The sequence below is a fragment of the Bos indicus genome, chromosome 12 (assembly GCF_029378745.1).
Source record: "Bos indicus isolate NIAB-ARS_2022 breed Sahiwal x Tharparkar chromosome 12, NIAB-ARS_B.indTharparkar_mat_pri_1.0, whole genome shotgun sequence".
Lineage (NCBI taxonomy): Eukaryota > Metazoa > Chordata > Mammalia > Artiodactyla > Bovidae > Bos > Bos indicus.
This window is the reverse complement of record NC_091771.1, coordinates 74,299,693-74,318,778: the sequence shown is the minus strand read 5'-3', so window position 1 is coordinate 74,318,778 and position 19,086 is coordinate 74,299,693. Positions and strand designations below refer to the sequence as shown.

Sequence of the window (19,086 nt, the reverse complement as noted above, 5' to 3'; positions counted from 1 at the left end):
AACCATAGCTTTGACTATATGGACCTTTGTCAGCAGAATGATATCTGCTTTTTAATATGCTGTCTAGTTTTTGGCTTAAAATTACTTTAGTTGACCCCTAAGTCTAAGTCTGTATTCCTTTATCCTTCGGGCAGGTCCAAGTTCACTGAGAAACAGGGTGGAGGGTTGTGCGTCTACCTCCTGCTCCTCCCTTTGCTGTCCTTGAAGGCAGGGCTGCCACCATATTTAGTCATCTAAGGATGAACATCGGTCCCTAGAGCCCTGATTTCAGGCATCGTCCTGCTAGTCCTGACACCACACAAGACCCCGTGAAAATGCACTCCTTTTTGCTATGTTCTCAGACTGACTTGATATCACTGTAGAAATCCTATTCTCTGTATGTTTCTCTCATTTCAGTCACTTCGCCTGAGTAGCTCAGCCATGGGAAAGACCACCACAGGCCAGATAGTCAACCTCCTGTCCAACGATGTGAACAGATTTGATCAGGTGAGCTGCCCCTGAGGGATCCCCTTCCATTTCCCCTCCTTCTCACTGTGTTTAGCTCATTGGGATGCCAGGTGCCAGGGTTTGGTGTCAGCGAGGGTTCTGTTGAGGACATAAGACAAAGTTCTCTTTATCCAATGCTCATTTCCTATTTGTGCAGCTTGGATGTGATAATATGTGTTGTCCTATAGATGAGGGTTTGGTTTTTCTGAGAAGGTCTGCAACATACTTCAATAATAGACAGGCAGCAGTGTTCTTGCCCAGCTTGGTTAGTATTCCTGGGGTCCTCCTGGAGTGGTCCTTCTTGGCACGTGGTGTTGGTGTTGCTGGACTGTCTTCCTCCTCCTCTGGATGATCAAGGCTTGGTGGGTAGGGATTGTTCTTTTTCTGCACCAAGTTCAGTGCCTGCTGCATAGGGAGCCTTTGAGGAATAATGCCAAGTGTGTGGTCCCCAGCCAGACACAGCCTCCCCTCTGCTGTCCCATGGTACCCATTTTACACTTACCTTATGAACAGATCATGTTACCTATGCCATTGTAGCTGTTGGCCAGATCTATATAGACAACTTCTCTTTCCTGGCCTTTAAGTTTGGGGGCTTCCCTTGTGGCTAAGGTGGTAAAGAGCCCACCTGCACCACAGGAGGCCTGGTTTCTATCTCTGGGTCAGGAAGAGTCCCTGTAGAAGGAAATGGAACCCCACTCCAGTATCTTTGCCTGGGGAATTCCATGGACAGGGGAGCCTGGTGGGCTACAATCCATGGTATCGCAAAGAGTCAGACAGAACTAAGCAACTAACACTTTCACTTTTCTTTCAATTGTTCATTCATCACACATAATGTAAGGCCTCTACTTAATTTGAAAGATGAATAAGTCTTAATTTCTGCCCTGGAAAGGCCACAGCCTGTCTGGAAGGTAAATACACGAGTAATTATCAGAGAGTGTGGTAGGTACCATAATATAGGCTCTTCTGAGGAGATAGGGGCTGAATTTTGGGACAGAGAGAGTTTGGGGAACCCCTGAGCTCATCTGTGTTGTGGACAAAATCAACATCTTCCTTCAGTGTGACTGGTCATGTTCTCCTGGGACCTAACTGAGGCTGACCCTGTGCTACCCCGGAACAGTGTCATCTGGGGTGGACACTTGGATTTCTGCTTCACCAGGTTTAAAACTCACTGAGATCACTTCCTTTTAGATTCCTGTTTGTTCCTTCAGAGAAGATTGTTTGTATGCTGTCTCCTTACTGGTTTTGACTTTATACAGTCCTAAGAAGGCTTTGTCTTTCTCTTTTAAGGTAACAACGTTCTTGCACTATCTGTGGGTGGGGCCACTGCAGGCTATTGCAGTGACTGCCCTGCTCTGGATGGAAATAGGAATATCGTGTCTTGCTGGGATGATGGTTCTCATTATTCTTCTGCTTTTGCAAAGCTGCATTGGAAATTCATTTTCATCACTCAGGTAAGGGAAACACTGGTTTAAAAAATAGGTGATATGTGCTTGGTAGCATTCACCATTTGCTTAATGCTTCTGTTCAAAAACAAAACCAATGCCTTTTCTAGTCTCTTCTTTGCATGTATTGTAGGCCCTTCAGGCTTAGCCAGTGGAGGCTCCAGGCCTAAGCTGCAGGCTGATCTTGAAGAGAGAAAGGTGACGGCACTCACTGGCTCCTCCCAGCACCATACCTGAATAAGTGGAATGTCCTTGAGCAGAAGTTACCTATATTGAAGTTATTTAAGCATTATTAAATAGTAATAATCCTATAGGCTCAATTTTAGCTGCATGTATTTTTGATATGATTGTAGTAGAGCAATTTTCAGGTATCTATGTTCATGTCTTGTTTTCAATTCAGTGTTTCCATTAACTTATAAGAGCCTCAAGGACAAAGTCAGTCTTAATTAACTATGTCTTTATACAGCCCCACAGTCCCAGCAGCATATGTGATAGAACAGTGGCTGGTGATGAAGGATCTAATGGTGATGAGATAGACCTGAAGCAGGTCCCAAAGGGTTGGAGGTGGGTCATTGTCCAGGTTGTCAGGTGATGGAGGTATTGTGCTGTTTGAAGCTTTTTTCCCTTCAGGTTTTTTTTTTTTTTTTCTTCTTCTTTTTTGTGATTTTACATGTGATAGTTTTGTTTATTCGAAATTTCTTTCCTGTCTTGCTGTGGAGAGATGTTCCTTACCCTTCAAGGCCCTGTTCCAGTGCTGCCAGGTCTCTAAAGCTCTTGCTCTCCTTTCCCAGTGGAATTAACAGCCTGATCTTTTCTGCTCCCCAGCACTTCACTCCTATTTTATCACAGCACAGACACTGTCTTCCCATCAGATTCAGTGTCTTTTGCCTTCCCTGCCCAACTGCGACCTCCTTGGGTGGAGAGTTTGTACCTGACTACATTGGGTCTTCCTCAGCCAGTACTGTGAGTTCTCCAAGTTACTCCTTGAATTAGGCTGAATGGTTAACTTTCTAGAAGTCTTTTTCTCCATTTGCACTTTGAGAAGGACCTGCCTGTGATATCAGCACAGAAGAGCTGTAAGGAATCATGGATCCCTGGTCCCTCCCTGTGCCCCCTACTGCTGCTGCTACAGAAAGTTGGGGTGTGGTCACTGAGGCTCATCTCTCCCATCTGTCCCCTCAGGAGTAAGACTGCAGCTCTCACTGATGATAGGATCAGGATCATGAGCGAAGTCATAACTGGCATCAAAACAATAAAAATGAATGCTTGGGAAAAGTCATTTATAGACCTTATTACCAGACTGAGAAGGTAAGTTTTTGTATATATCACACCATATTTTTGTACTTTCCCCCCTATTTTTACTGATTGAATTTAGAAGTCTTATTAAGTTTTCACATGAAGATGAACTTAAATATGAACTTCACACCTCACATGTGACAGGAGGGTTAAGTGGAATAGGGGAGATGTCATTTTAACCTACTGTTCCATTTACCATCTTCTTAAAGGAAAAATTATATATGCTTCTGAACACATATAGATAGCCGATAAAACACATGAAAAAATTCTCAACATCACTCATTATGAGAGAAATGCAAATCAAAACTACAATGAGGCATCACTGTATACTGGTCCAAATGACCATCAACAAAAAGTCTACAAACAATACCCTCCTCCTGTTGGTGGGAGTGTATATTGATATAGCTGTCATGGAAAACAGGATGGAGGTTCCTTAAACAACTAGGAATAAATCTACCATATGACCCAGCAATCCCACTACTGGGCATATAGTCTGAGAAAACCAGAACTCAAAAAGACACATGTACCCTAGTGTTCATTGCAGCACTATTTACAATAGCCAGGACATGTGCTTCCATGGGGTCTATGGTGCCTGCATCTGGCTGATGTTTTGGTGTCTCACAATTTTGGAGTGTCTTATTCTCTTCTGCACAAGTTCATGAGCTCCTGGAGGGGGCAGGCTGTATCTTTCTGTCATCAGTGGGGAGCCTGGCCCAGGACTTGTGGTTATGAATGCTTGTTGAAAGAATGTTCAAACCCAGTCCAATTGACCCACAGTGTTTAAAAGGGTGACATGAAGCCTCTATTTAGTTGGAAGAGTAAAGTGGTGATGAAGTGTGTGGTCCTGGTGTTGGGACGGAGCCCCGGGTGTGCACTGTGTAGTGTCTCCATGTGAGGACTTGAATTCATGCCTTGGATGTTGATGCTTCTTTTAAAACTTCTTTCCTACTCTCTTTCTCAGGAAGGAAATCTCCAAGATTCTGAAAAGTTCCTACCTTAGGGCCATGAATTTGGTATCATTTTTTGCTGTGAGCAAAATTATGATTTTTGTCACCTTCATCACCAATGAGCTCCTTGACAACCGGATCACCGCCAGCCAAGTGTTTGTGGTGGTGATGCTGTTCGAGGCTCTGAGATTCTCGAGCACCCTCTACTTCCCCATGGCCATCGAGAAGGTGTCAGAGGCCATTGTCAGCATCCAAAGAATCAAGGTTTGGGGACAAATAATTTTTTTTTGTAGGTGGATTTTTTGTAAAATGCCTCCTTTTGTTTGGTGTTACTATGTTCCAGTTAGGTGATATTTAACTTTCTCAGTGACAAAGCTGGAAGTCTTCCCAGAATGTTGTAGGTACTCCCTTTTCTTGTTATGTAGAGTGTGTTACAGATCTCATAAGACTGGTTCTCATGTAGGGGCAGTAGTATATATAAGTAGCAGTAGCGCAGGGCTCTAGTGTAGTGATGTCTGCAGAGTGACTAAAATGTCTAAAAGCGGGAGCAAATAGAGTGCATCTCCTGTGCTGACTCCAATGACTGGGTAGTGACTGTGCACAGTCTCTGGGCCGGGAGGGGAGGAACTTGCTGAGAGCTCCCTGTTCCCTGCGGAGGAAGAGTAGCCTCAGGTCAGTTCAGTTCAGTCGCTCAGTCGTGTCCGACTCTTTGCGACCCCATGAATCACAGCACGCCAGGCTTCCCTGTCCATCACCAACTCCCAGAGTTCACTGAGACTCACGTCCATCGAGTCAGTGATGCCATCCAGCCATCTCATCCTCTATCGTCCCCTTCTCCTACTGCCCCCAATCCCTCCCAGCATCAGAGTCTTTTCCAATGAGTCAACTCTTCGCATGAGTTGGCCAAAGTACTGGAGTTTCAGCTTTAACATCATTCCTTCCAAAGAAATCCGAGTAGCCTCAGATTGACTTAATTCTCTGTGTTTGAAATAAGTTCTTTCTTCCACAGGTGTTTTGCTTGTTGGTATCTGAGCCTGCCTTTTGTATCTACCTTTCATCCATGGCCCCTTTTTATTTACTGCTTAATCCATTCTCTCTAGTCACCTTCTTCTTTTTAAATTTGTAATTCCCACCACTATGTGAACTAAGAACTTCCGGATATACAAGTTGGATTTAGAAAAGGCAGAGGAACCAAAGATCAAATTGCAAACATCCATTGGATCATAGAAAAAGCAAGAGAATTCCTTGCTTGAATTGCTTGAAACATCTACTTTTTCTTCATTTACTACACTAAAGCTTTTGACTGTGTGGATCACGACAAACTGTGGAAAATTATGAAAGAGATGGGAATATCAAACCACCTTACTTGCCTCCTGAGAAACCTGTATGCAGGTCAAGAAGCAACGGTTAGAACTGGACATGGAACAACAGACTAGTTCCAAATTGAGAAAGGAGTATGTCAAGGCTGTGTATTGTCACCCTGCTTATTTAACTTATATGCAAAGTACATCATGTGAAATGCTGGGCAAAGGAGAATGAAAAAGCTGGCTTAAGACTCAACATTCAAGAAACGAATATCATGGCCTCTCGTCCCATCAGTTCATGGCAATAAATGGGAAACAGTGGAAACAGTGGCAGATTTTATTTTCTTGGGCTCCAAAATCACTGCAGACGGTGACTACAACCATGAAATTAAAAAATGCTTACTCCTTGGGAGAAAGGTTATGACAACATATTAAAAAGCAGAGACATTGCTTTATCAACAAAGGTCTATATAGTCAAAGCTATGGCTTTTCCACTCATTGTGTATGGATGTGAGAGTTGGACCATAAAGCAGGCTGAGCACGGAAGAAATGATGCTTTGGAACTGTAGTGCTGGAGAAGACTCTTGAGAGTCCCTTGGGCTGCAAAGAATTCAAACTAGCTAATCCTAAAGGAAATCAACCATGAGTATTCACTGGAAGGACTGGTGCTGAAGCATCAATATTTCCTTTGCCACCTGATGCCAAGAGCAGACTCATTGAAAATACCCTGATACTGAGAAAGATTGAAGGCAGGAGAAGAGGACAACAGAGGATGAGATGGTTAGATAGTGTCGCTGACTCATTCAACATGAATTTGAGCAAACTCTTGGAGATAGTGACAGATGGGGAGCCTGGAATGCTATTGTCCATGGGATTTCAAAGAGTCAGAAACAACTTAGTGACTGAACAGCAACAAATACACTATATTATATTATTATATTGATATATACCATGAGCTGTAATAATAGTATATATTATTCCATATATTATTTAATATGTTCTGATGTGAACTAATACTTTAAGTACAGTTAGCAAAACAGTATTTAGACTGTTCAAAGTTTGCAAATTCCAGGAAAGCAACTGCTTTTGTTTGTGCTTTCTTCCTGCAGTTTAACAATCTGTTTTTTTCCTCTTTTCTGTAGAATTTTTTATCACTTGATGAAATACCACAGCTCAACACTCAGCTGCCATCAGATGGTGAAATGATGGTGAACATGCAAGATTTCACTGCTTTTTGGGATGAGGTAACATATTTTTCTTTCCAAGATCCTGACTGCTAAGACACAAGTGTGATATAGATTTATAGGAGAATTTTTAGATTGTACCATGGTGTAAAATGTGACTTGCTCATTAACTAAAAGTATGCTACAAAATTTTTCAAAATTGGCACTAAGGTTTGTATCTAATGGAGATTAAGTATAATATCAACCTAAAATGTTTGACATGTTGCTCTCACTGTCATTTTCAAGACAGTTTTCAAAGTATTAGCACATATTGAATTTAAAGTCCATACATTTGTAATGTTAGAATTTACAGAATTGGACAGACAAAATGCAGCAATGTGGAATGGGTTAACTAACAAACACGCAACTGGTTGTTACAGACGCTTTGGGGAATCAGTGTATATTTTTGCCTTGATTATCAGACCACTTTATTATACATAGAGTGAGGCCATGATCTGGATGTTTGCTATGGGGTAGGGTAGGGGCTCCTGCATCCTGAGCTTCTGGATACTTTAGTGGCAGCCGGGGCAGGAGGAGACAGCAGGTAGGCATAATGACCACCAGTGATTCCCTATTAAAGGACTGCAATGTATGGCAAGCTGACAGGGAGAACTGGTGATTCCCAACACTTGGTTTATTTGTTAGGTTCAGGCAAACAGGAAAAAAAAAAAAAAACAAGAAAAACAGGGTCTGGTCTCAAGAAGTTGTTAGCATCACACACCCATTGCGGCCCCTTTACCAACTGAAATGCTCCCCCTGCCCCCTGGTTCCCTGGTCCTCTGTGCACATCCTCCCCTAACAGTGTGAATTAGTCAAGAAAACAGAACCCCAGCATGGGAGAGGGAATTCCATGCAGGGAATTAGTTATGGAGATGATAAAAGAGGGAGAAAAAAACAGAAAGGGAAAAACAGTGGTGTGTGAGACAACCCAGGGGTTATCAAAGGCAGGAAGCTGCTGCCACCCCCAGAGCTGGAGGACCTCTGGGAGGGGGCGCCTCCACCAGAGGGTCCACCCTCAAGAGCGGAGCCTAGAGCCCAGCTGCTCTCAGAGTGGGGACCACAGAGCACACGTCCTGACTGTAGACTCACCCTGTCTTTCATGCCTGTGACTCTGTGCTGCCACCTGCATCGTGTTCACCTGCTTCTGACTCAGCACCTGCCGTCCCCACCGATAACCAGTTGTTTGTTCCCAGATACATGAAACCACATCCCTGTACCTTCTGTACATGGAAACTCACACAGGGTACCTGACCTTCCCTGATGGTTTCTCCTGCCTTAACATAGTAGATTTGCCTCCTGTTTGGTATTTCTTGGCATAATGCTTTTGAAACATTTATAGAAAGCACCACTAAAATTCTGTTATAAAGTCCACTCTATGTGAATGCTACCACATTCTTTGTATGAAACTTGTTAGCGGATTTCTTTAGTTCCCAGTAAACACGTAGATTTATTTTAAATCAATTTGGTATAAATACAGATTGTTTCTGCAGTTTTTAATGAACTGAAATAAAAATATATACAACAGTATCTGCCTGTGCAACAGATGGCTATAAGGTAGAAATAAGGGATTTTAGTTGTACTACAGCCTATGTGAATAAATCAGATGAAAAATCTGAAAAGGTTTCTATATACCTTCTAGAGTAAAAAAAAATCCAAATTGTTAATAACTCAATGATTTTAATAAAAATATTAATAACTCAAGATACTAAACTGCTAAAGGAAGAGGAGAAAAAGTTGTGAGTTCTGCAGTAAGGCTCTTCTTGTAAAATCTAACTAATTGCATATTATGATTCTGTTAGAGCAGTATTCAGAATTACAGAGATGAGAGCCTTCATCAGCTACATTTTCACAAAAATAGCTACCATGTTAACATTAATGTGTGGCAAGGTTTCCTTGGAGAAGGAAATGGCAGCCCACTCCAGGATTCTTGCCTGGAGAATCCTATGGGCAGAAGAGCCTGGCGGGCTACAGCCCATAGGGTCACAGAGTCGGACATGCCTGAAGTGACTTAGCAAAGCAACACAAAGGTATTCCTATCTAGGTAAATGATAATTATGCTATTGCAGCTAATTTGTACCACTTTGGGGGAATGAAAATTCTAAATATTTTCAACTGAATCTTATCTCTTATGCTACTGCTAAGTCACTCAGTCATGTCCGACTCTGTGCGACCCCATAGACGGCAGCCCACCAGGCTCCCCAGTCCCTGGGATTGCACTCACTAAAAACTAACAGCCATGGTACCATAATAAAATTTTTTTGTGAGGTACCTAGACTGTTACTACTGAGACACAAAAATGTGAGGTAAGCATACCTTTTCCCAGAAACCTTTGAAGCCAAAGATATTAAACAATTAAGGCACTTGAAAACATTAGGGATATGCATAAACTTTCAAATAAAACAAACTATAGCTGTACTAGCAAGCAATGACGAAATAGTAAATCTTCATCTTATGGACGTTTAATTATCTAAATGTAAGGAATTCTGGCTTAAGAAATGGTCAAAAGCAACTTGTCATTTCTTACGGTAAAATATTGAAAACCAAGTGCTAAATTCAGCCACTATAGGATAAAGAAACTAAAACAAAAAAGCCTTAAGGACCTGGAGACTTAGTGAGCAAAAGCTCATTTTAAACTGATTGAAGCCCCTGAACTAATCCTGTGTGTCAAAGGCAGGGAAGAAGGATCTCTCTAAACTTGTAAAAACTAGTGATTCATAAGGAAACTAAAGAAATGAAAGTATGCATGCTTATCATACCACAGAAATAAAAACTGAGAAAGGATACAGAAGAAAGAAAAACTGTGATCTGTTTACTCAGGGCAATCATCATTAAAAATCTACAATAATCAGATCAACTAAAATTTCTCTGAAATTATACTCCCATTTCCTGTGTCAAAACTTAAAATGACTGTCTCATTAAAGAGATAGTAAATTATTCTAAAACAGCTTCCTACTTGCCTCATAGAGGTTCAATTCAGTTCAGTCATTCAGTCATGTCCGATTCTCTGCTACCCCATGAATTGCAGAAGCTAGGCCTCCCTGTCCATCACCAACTCCCGGAGTTTACCCAAACTAAAGTCCATCGAGTTGGTGATGCCATCCAGCCATCTCATCCTCTGTCGTCCCATTCTTCTGCCCCCAATCCTTCCCAGCATCAGGGTCTTTTCCAATGAGTCAGCTCTTCACATGAGGTGGCCAAAGTATTGGTTTCAGCTTCAAGATCAGTCCTTCTAATGAACACCCAGGACTGATCTCCTTTAGGATGGACTGGTTGGGTCTCCTTGCAGTGCAAGGCACTCTCGAGAGTCCTCTCCAACATCATAGTTCAAAAGTATCAATTCTTTGGTGCTCAGCTTTCTTCACAGTCCAACTCTCACATCCATACATGACCACTGGAAAAACCATAGCCTTGACTAGACAGACTTTTGTTGGCAAAGAAATGTCTCTGCTTTTTAATACGCTGTCTAGGTTGGTCATAACTTTCCTTCCAAGGAGTAAGTGTCTTTTAATTTCATAGCTGCAGTCACCATCTGCAGTGATTTTGGAGCCCAAAAAATAGTCTGACACTATTTCCACTGTTTCCCATCCATTTTCCATGAAGTGATGGAACCAGATGCCATGATCTTAGTTTTCTGAATGTTGAGCTTTAAGCCAACTTTCTCACTCTCCTCTTTCACCTTCATCAAGAGGCTCTTTAGTTCCTCTTTATTTTCTGCCATAAGGGTGGTGTCATCTGCATATCTGAGGTTATTGATATTTCTCCCGGCAATCTTGATTCCAGCTCGTGTTTCTTCCAGCCCAGCGTTTCTCATGATGTACTCTGCATATAAGTTAAATAAACAGGGTGACAATATACAGCCTTGACGTACTCCTTTTCCTATTTGGAACCAGTCTGTTGTTCCATGTCCAGTTCTAACTTGCTTCCTGACCTGCATGCAGGTCTCTCAAGAGACAGGTCGGGTGGTCTGGTATTCCCATCTCTTTCAGAATTCTCTACAGCTTATAGTGAACCACACAGAAAAGGCTTTGGCATAGTCAATACAGCAGAAATAGATGTTTTTCTAGAACTCTCTTGCTTTTTCAATGATCCAGAGGATGTTGGCAATTTTATCTCTGGTTCCTCTGCCTTTTCTAAAACCAGCTTGAGCATCTGGAATTTCACAGTTCATGTATTCCTGAAGCCTGGCTTGGAGAATTTTGAGCATTACTTTACTAGCGTGTGAGATGAGTGCAATTGTGCAGTAGTTTGAGCATTCTTTGGCATTGCCTTTCTTAGGGATTGGAATGAAAACTGACCTTTTCCAGTCCTGTGGCCACAGATGAGTTTTCCAAATTTACTGGCATATTGCGTGCAGCACTTTCACAGCATCACCTTTTAGGATTTGAAATAGCTCAACTCGAATTCCACCACTTCTGCTAGCTTTGTTTGTAGTGATGTTTCCTAAGACCCACTTGACTTCACATTCCAGGATGTCTGTGTCTAGGTGAGTGTGAGTGATCACACCATCATGATTATCTGGGTCATGAAAATCTTTTTTGTACAGTTCTTCTGTGTATTCTTGCCACCTCTTCTTAATAGCTTCGGCTTCTGTTAGGTCCATACCATTTCTGTCCTTTATCGAGCCCATCTTTGCATGAAATGTTCCCTTGGTATCTCTAATTTTCTTGAAGAGATCTCTAGTGTTTCCCATTCTTTTGCTTTCCTTTATTTCTTTGCATTGATCGCTGAGGAAGTCTTTCTTACCTCTCCTTGCTATTCTTTGGAACACTGCATTCAAATGGGTATATCTTTCCTTTTCTCCTTTGCTTTTGGCTTCTCTTCTTTTCACAGCTATTTGTACGGCCTTCTCAGACAGCCATTTTGCTTTTTTGTATTTCTTTTCCATGGGGATGGTCTTGATCCCTGTCTTCTGTACAATGTCACTAACCTCCATCCATAGTTCATCAGGCACTCTGTCTATCAGATGTAATGGCAAAACTCTTCAGTATTCTTCCTTTGAGAACCCCATGAAGAGTATGAATAGACAAAAAGATAGGACACTGAAAGATGAACTCCCCAGGTTGGTAAGTGCCCAATATGCTACCGGAGATCAGTGGAGAAATACTCCAGATAGAATAAAGGGACGGAATCAAAGCAAACAAAACAAAACAAAACAAAACAAAACCCAGTTGTGTATGTGACTGGTGATAGAAGCAAGGTCAGATATTGTAAAAAGCAATATTGCATAGGAATCTGGAATGTTAGGTCCATGAATCAAGGCAAATTGGAAGTGGTCAACAGGAGGTATCAAGAGTGAACATTGACATTCTAGGAATCAGCAAAGTAAGATGGACAGGAATGGGTGAATTTAACTCAGATGACATCCTGGAATGTGAAGTCAAGTGGGCCTTAGGAAGCATCACTACAAACAAAGCTAGCCAGAAGTGGTGGAATTCGAGTTGAGCTATTTAAAATCCTAAAAGGTGATGCTGTGAAAGTGCTGCACTCAATATGCCAGCAAATTTGGAAAACTCAGCAGTGGCCATAGGACTGGAAAAGGTCAGTTTTCATTCCAATCCCTAAGAAAGGCAATGCCAAAGAATGCTCAAACTACTGCACAATTGCACTCATCTCACACGCTAGTAAAGTAATGCTCAAAATTCTCCAAGCCAGGCTTCAGGAATACATGAACTGTGAACTTCTAGATGTTCAAGCTGGTTTTAAAAAAGGCAGAGGAACCAGAGATCAAATTGCCAACATCCTCTGGATCATGGAAAAAGCAAGAGAGTTACAGAAAAACATCTATTTCTGCTTTATTGACTATGCTAAAGCCTTTGACTGTGTGGATCACAACAAACTGTGGAAAATTCTGAAAGAGATGAGAATACCAGATCACCTGACCTGTCTCTTGAGAAACCTGTATGCAGGTTAGGAATCAACAGTTAGAACTGGACATGGAACAACAGACAGGTTCCAAATAGGAAAAGGAGTACATCAAGGCTATATATTGTCACCCTGCCTATTTAACTTATATGCAGAGTACATCATTAGAAACGCTGGGCTGGAGGAAGCACAAGCTGGAATCAAGATTGCCAGGAGAAATATCAGTATCCTCAGATGTGCAGATGATACCACCCTTATAGCAGAAAGTGAAGAACTAAAGAGCCTCTTGATGAAAGTGAAAGAGGAGAGTGAAAAAGTTGGCTTAAAGCTCAACATTCAGAAAACTAAGATCATGGCATCTGGTCCTATCACTTAATGGGAAATAGATGGGGAAACAGTGAAAACAGTGTCAGACTTTATTTTTTTGGGCTCCAAAATCACTGCAGATGGTGATTATAACCATGAAATTAGAAGACGCTTACTCCTTGCAAGGAAAGTTATGACCAGCCTAGACAGTATATTAAAAGGCAGAGACATTACTTTGCCAACAAAGGTCCATGTAGTCAAGGCTATGGTTTTTCCAGTAGTCATGTATGGATGTGAGAGTTGGAGTATAAAGAAATCGGACCACAGAAGAATTGATGCTTTTGAACTGTGGTGTTGGAAAAGACTCTTGAGAGTCCCTTGGCTTGCAAGGAGATCCAGCCATTCCATCCTAAAGGAGATCAGTCCTCAGTGTTCATTGGAAGGACTGATGTTGAAGCTGAAACTCCAATACTTTGGCCACCTGATGCGAAGAGCTGTCTCATTTGAAATGACCCTGATGCTGGGAAAGATTGAGGGCAGGAGGAGAAGGGGATGACAGAGGATGAGATGGCTGGATGGCATCACCAACTCGATGGACATGGGTTTGGGTAAACTCTGGGAGTTGGTGATGGACAGGGAGGCTTGGCATGCTGCAGTTCATGGGGTCGCAAAGACCTGGACATGACTGAGCGACTGAACTGAACTGAGCTGATTAGAAAGAAAGTCATGCATGCAGGATAAGGACATTTCCTCTAAAGAAACCGGTTGCATCATAGCTGGCTTTGACACAGGATGTGAGGTTGTAGATAGAGTGGTGTTAGTTGTAGCTGAGAGTAGCTATAGTGGGAGCTGAGGTGGGGAAAGCAGCCCTGCGGTTTTCATGGTGGTTGCTATGGTGTGTCAGCTGTGTTCATCACCTGGCAGTCACTAACGCTGAATTATCTGAACAGTAGCTTTTGCCTTTCATTCAATACAAAAGCAGGTAATATTAGCAGCCTTAACATCTAAACAGGAGACATAGCTGTTGTCGTTTCCCCAGGTTTCTGGTGCTGGAGAGGTGACCCTCAGGAAGCACGGCATTGGGGCTCTCATGGTGGTGGTCAGTAAAGCTGGGTGTATAGTTACATTCAGGGCCACGGTGGTGTCCTGAGCCATGGTCATCACACAGACTATGGCCAGGCAGCCCATGCCCAGAGCAGCAGGTGGGAGAGCCTGGATATCATGTCCTCCATGCGGGTGTTCAAGTGGAACTGGGGTGCCCAACGCTATGTCTATCCTTTTGTCCCCTACACACACCCCCGCATTGTGTACAGGTGTCCACTTAATTTCTTTTGTACCAAACTATGCAGCATTTTCAGATGAACTATTTTGTTCTTTCAAGAGCTGAATATCATGTTCTCAGACTTCTTGCCCTTAGTACAGAACACCCTGTTCTGTTGTCCTGCCCTTGCCTATGAAAGGACTGTGCACCTTGCTGGCACCATTAGTAATTAAGGGCTGTCATAGGTCATGGGTGAGAGAGCCCTTGAAAGGGGTAGGGGGAGAAGCACAGACATTGGGAGTTTTGGAGAGAAGCTGAATCTGAATGAAGCCCCTGCTGGGTTGGGAGGCAGGAGATAGACATGAGCTCTGTAACCTTCTCACTATACAGCCAGGTGGACAGGTGGGGAAGGTCTCAGCTTTAATATAAATGGCCCCAGGGACTTCTCTAGTGGTTCAGTGGTTAAGAATCCACCTTCCAATGCAGTAGATTCGGGTTCCACCCCTGGTTGGGGAACTAAGATCTCACATGCTCTGGAGCAACTAAGCCCACGCACCGCAACAAAGACCCAGTGCAGCCAAAATAAGAAAAAAAGCAAAATAAAGGTTCTGTGGGGGCCTCCAAATCTCATGGGACAGGGGTTTGGAACTGTATCTGCACAGAGTCGGGGTGTTTTGTTGAGTCAGTGTCCCCTGAGCCTGGATAACCAGTTGGGGAGCGGACCTAGTGCCTCTGAGCTGTCGAGTGCTGCCCCCTTCTGGTCATCCTAGAGCAGTGCTGGATACTGAAGCCTGAACAGGGAGGGAACTCAGTGTCTGGCCCTGACCGTCTGAGGGGCTGTGATGGGAAGCTGATGTTTGTAGGTAGTTCACTATTTTGTAGTCATAATTGAGTGAAAAGTAGTAAAATAGGAATCCCAAGTTTCAGGCAGGAAGAAAGAAGTGGAGAAATTTAAAAAGCTTAAAAAAATCTTTCTCATGTATTAAAATCTAGCTTTTTATTGATTTTTAATTCCTAAAATCTGGAGCAAGTTTTTTTGGTGATGAAAAATCATTGTCAAATTTTTTTAGTATGTGAACATTTTTTAATCAGTTCAGTTCTTTCTAGAAAAAAAATTCAATTTGAAGATTATCCAGACTTTTACTTAATCATACGTAACCATTGTGTGTGTGTGTGTGTGTGTGTGTGTGTGTGTGTGTCTTTCTTAAACATAGCAGTTACTGAGAATTCTCTTAACATTTAGATATGTAAAGATGTACAGACACCTTGAGTCTTTCAGGAATATGACCCGTGATTGGCATGATGGTACTTTTCCTTCTCCGTCATATTGGACTATGCACTGTCTCGTGTACATCCATGTTTTTTGTTTTCCTTGTAGTAGAAGCACTTTATTGCTCCTATTTAGCCAGAATAGGTAATGCGTATATCACATATAAAATTGAGGCTTTATCACTCTGACCCATGATGTCATAATTAATTTCTTTATTCTTCATTATTTTGTTGTTGGTGTTACATTAGAGCTCTTGGTAAATTAGAACTCTGACCGTTACTTATAGGAGTTAATTTAGTATGAGTGACTTCATATAAAGTGCCCTTTTGCTTGCTGAGCATTACTGAGGTTTATTGTATATCAAATGAAAATGGAGAGATTAGTGATTTCAAATTATTTATTAAAAGACCAGGCATGCTAGGTACTTATGCTGCCACCTTGTGAAGATTAATGAGGTAGACAGGTAAAACCAAAGCTTATGATGAAAACTTATAAATAATTAAAAACCTCCCTCTGAATACTCTAAGTACATTATATTAATAAGTTCGTGTGCATCATGCAGTTTGCATTTCAGGCAGCACCTTGTCATCTCTACTACTTAAATTCTATAGGTGTCTAAAGCTGTGTCTGTATGGAAATCTGATGAAATAAGGTATCTTCCTAAAGGCAATTATAGCTGCTTCAAACACCCAAAGAGATAGGATTGGATGAAAAGGCCTCCAGGACACAGTATCTTAAAATAGGAAGGATAAAAATTGTGGGCTATATTAGCATGAAAGTGAAAGTTACTCAGTCATGTCTGACTCTTTGTGACCCCCTGGACTATACAGTCCATGAAATTCTCCAGGCCAGAATACTGGAGTGGGTAGCCATTCCCTTCTCCAGGGAATCTTCCCAACCCAGGTCTCCTACATTGCAGGCAGATTCTTTACCAGCTGAGCCACAGGGGAAGTCACCAGGGAAGATATATTAGCATATCAATGACTATTATATTATTTTCAACTACTTTCTGAAGTAATTTGTGTTACTTTGTTGAAATGAGTGTGTTTTTATAAACTTTAATTTGCAGGAATCGGAATCACCAACCCTAAAAGGCCTTTCGTTTACTGTCAGACCGGGTGAACTGTTGACTGTGGTTGGACCTGTGGGAGCAGGAAAGGTAAGTTGTGATGCCTTTTGTCAGTTTGACGCAATGCTGCAGCTCCTGTTAAATTCTCAGAGTGGAGCCCAGAGCTGAGTGTGACAGGGTTTGAATTGGGTGTGTCTAGAACAGTGTTTCTCTAGGTGTGTTCCATAGAATGTTAGTTTGCAAGAAGGTTTCATGGCCAAATAAGTCTGGATAAACACACACTGTGTTTTCCTTCTTGATGTTTCATGTTGCACAGTTGGGAACTGCTTGTGGGGGGTTTGGCCGTTTCAGTGAAGGAAATGATTGATGTGATAGCCGGTCAGGACAGACGGAGACAGGGGGACTTCTTCTTGTCACAGTGGCCCCTCCAGGACGTCTGGAGGTGGTGAAGGCTCTTGCCAGAAGCTCTGAGCATTTCCTCATGTGACTTTACCTGGTCCCGCCAGTGCACATGTAAGTGAATGTGCAGCCGTGTGGAAGAGCTCAAGGTACAGACGTGAGTCAGACCCGACGCCTCTGCCTTTCAGAGGCAACCAGATTCCGAGGTGAGACAGATATGCAGGCAGATTATTTCAGCCCAGTGTGGTGCGTGCTCTGATGGTGTGGACATAGACATGACGCTTCTGTGTGTTACAACAGATTTGAAGGACATGTGTATGTGCACTTAGTCTCCTGTGTTTTGCACAACAAAATACAGAAACCTAAATGTGGGATTTGTACACTAGAGGGAGATGATTACCTCTATGATGGACTTTTTAAAATATTTATTTATTTATATTTCTTAAAAAATTTTTTTTAATTTTATTTTATTTTTAAACTTTACATAATTGTATTAGTTTTGCCAAATATCAAAATGAATCCACCACAGGTATACATGTGTTCCCCATCCTGAACCCTCCTCCCTCCTCCCTCCCCATACCATCCCTCTGGATCGTCCCAGTGCACTAGCCCCAAGCATCCAGTATCGTGCATCGAACCTGGACTGGCAACTCGTTTCTTACATGATATTTTACATGTGTCAATGTCATTCTCCCAAATCTTCCCACCCTCTCCCTCTCCCACAGAGTCCATAAGACTGTTCTATACATCAGTGTCTCTTTTGCTGTCTCGTACACCGGGTTATTGTTACCATCTTTCTAAATTCCATATATATGCGTTAGTATACTGTATTGGTGTTTTTCCTTCTGGCTTACTTCAAATTTATGTATTTATTTTACATTTTAAAAATTTATTTATTTATTAATTGGACGATAATTGCTTTACAATATTGTGTCAGCTTCTGCCATACATCAGCATGAACCAGCTGTAGGTATATGCCTGTCCCCTACCTCTTGAACCTCCCTCCCACCTTGCACTCCTCTAGGTTGTTACAGAGCACTGAATTTGAGCTCCCTAGGCATGATGGACTTTAACTCTTTGACCACAACAACCTCAGAGTTCTCTTAATTAATAATCTTTGGATATATTCTTCACACATCGCTTTAAGTTAAAAAAGAATATTTATTTATTCGGCTGAATTGGGTCTTAGTTGCAGTACATGGGCTCTCTAATTGTGTGTTGGCCTAGTTGCCCTGGGGCATGTGGGATCTTAGTTCCCTGACCATGTATCTAAGCAGAGCCCCTGGCAATGGAAAACAGATTCTTTTTTTTTTTTTTTTTAATCTGGGTATAATTGTTAATTTTTTAAACTTTTTATTTTATATTGGGATATAGCCAATTAACAGTGTTGTGATAGTTTCAGGTGAACAGTGAAGGGTATCTTTCAACCATACATATATACGTGTATCCATTCTCCGGCAAACTCCCCTCCCATCCAGACTGCCACAAAGCATTGAGTAGAGTTCCATGTGCTATGCAGTAAATCCTTGTTGGTTATGCATTTTAAATATAGCAGTGTGTACATGTCCATCCCAAACTCCCTATATATCCCTTCCCCACATCCTGGAAGGTGGATTCTTAACCACTGCACCACCAGGGAAAGTCCCCACATACCTTTTTAAAAACAAGTATTTGTCAAGTAACAGATATCCAGATGCAGGAACAACTGCATTAAACATCAGATACAGAAAGTAGTGCACAAACTACCACACAATTGCACCCATTTCACACGCTAGTAAAGTAATGCTTAAAATTCTCCAAGCCAGGCTTCAGCACTATGTGAACCGTGAACTTCCAGATGTTCAAGCAGGTTTTAGAAAAGGCAGAGGAACCAAAGATCAAATTGCCAACATACACTGGAACATCGAAAAAGCAAGAGAGTTCCAGAAAAACATCTATTTCTGCTTTATTGACTATGCCAAAGCCTTTGACTATGCGGATCACAATAAACTGTGGAAAATTCTGAAAGAGATGGGAATACCAGACCATCTGACCTGTCTCTTGAGAAACCTGTATGCAGGTCAGGAAACAACAGTTAGAACTGGACATGGAACAACAGACTAGTTCCAAATAGGAAAAGGAGTATGTCAAGGCTGTATATTGTCACCCTGCTTATTTAACTTATATGCAGAGTACATCATGAGAAACACTGGGCTGGAGGAAGCTCAAGCTGGAATCAAGA

At 42.0% G+C, this 19,086-nt stretch overlaps 1 protein-coding gene across 1 annotated transcript in view; it reads left to right on the top strand.

Moving 5' to 3' along the window:
- LOC139186162 (ATP-binding cassette sub-family C member 4-like) overlaps nucleotides 1-19,086 on the top strand; it is a 183,774-nt gene that overhangs the window by 21,919 nt on the left and 142,769 nt on the right. Inside the window, exons 5-10 of the mRNA XM_070799967.1 lie at nucleotides 397-486; nucleotides 1,774-1,937; nucleotides 3,111-3,236; nucleotides 4,186-4,435; nucleotides 6,618-6,719; nucleotides 16,467-16,556. Of these exons, the coding sequence (XP_070656068.1) occupies nucleotides 397-486; nucleotides 1,774-1,937; nucleotides 3,111-3,236; nucleotides 4,186-4,435; nucleotides 6,618-6,719; nucleotides 16,467-16,556 (822 nt within the window). The remainder of the gene's footprint in view (nucleotides 1-396; nucleotides 487-1,773; nucleotides 1,938-3,110; nucleotides 3,237-4,185; nucleotides 4,436-6,617; nucleotides 6,720-16,466; nucleotides 16,557-19,086) is intronic.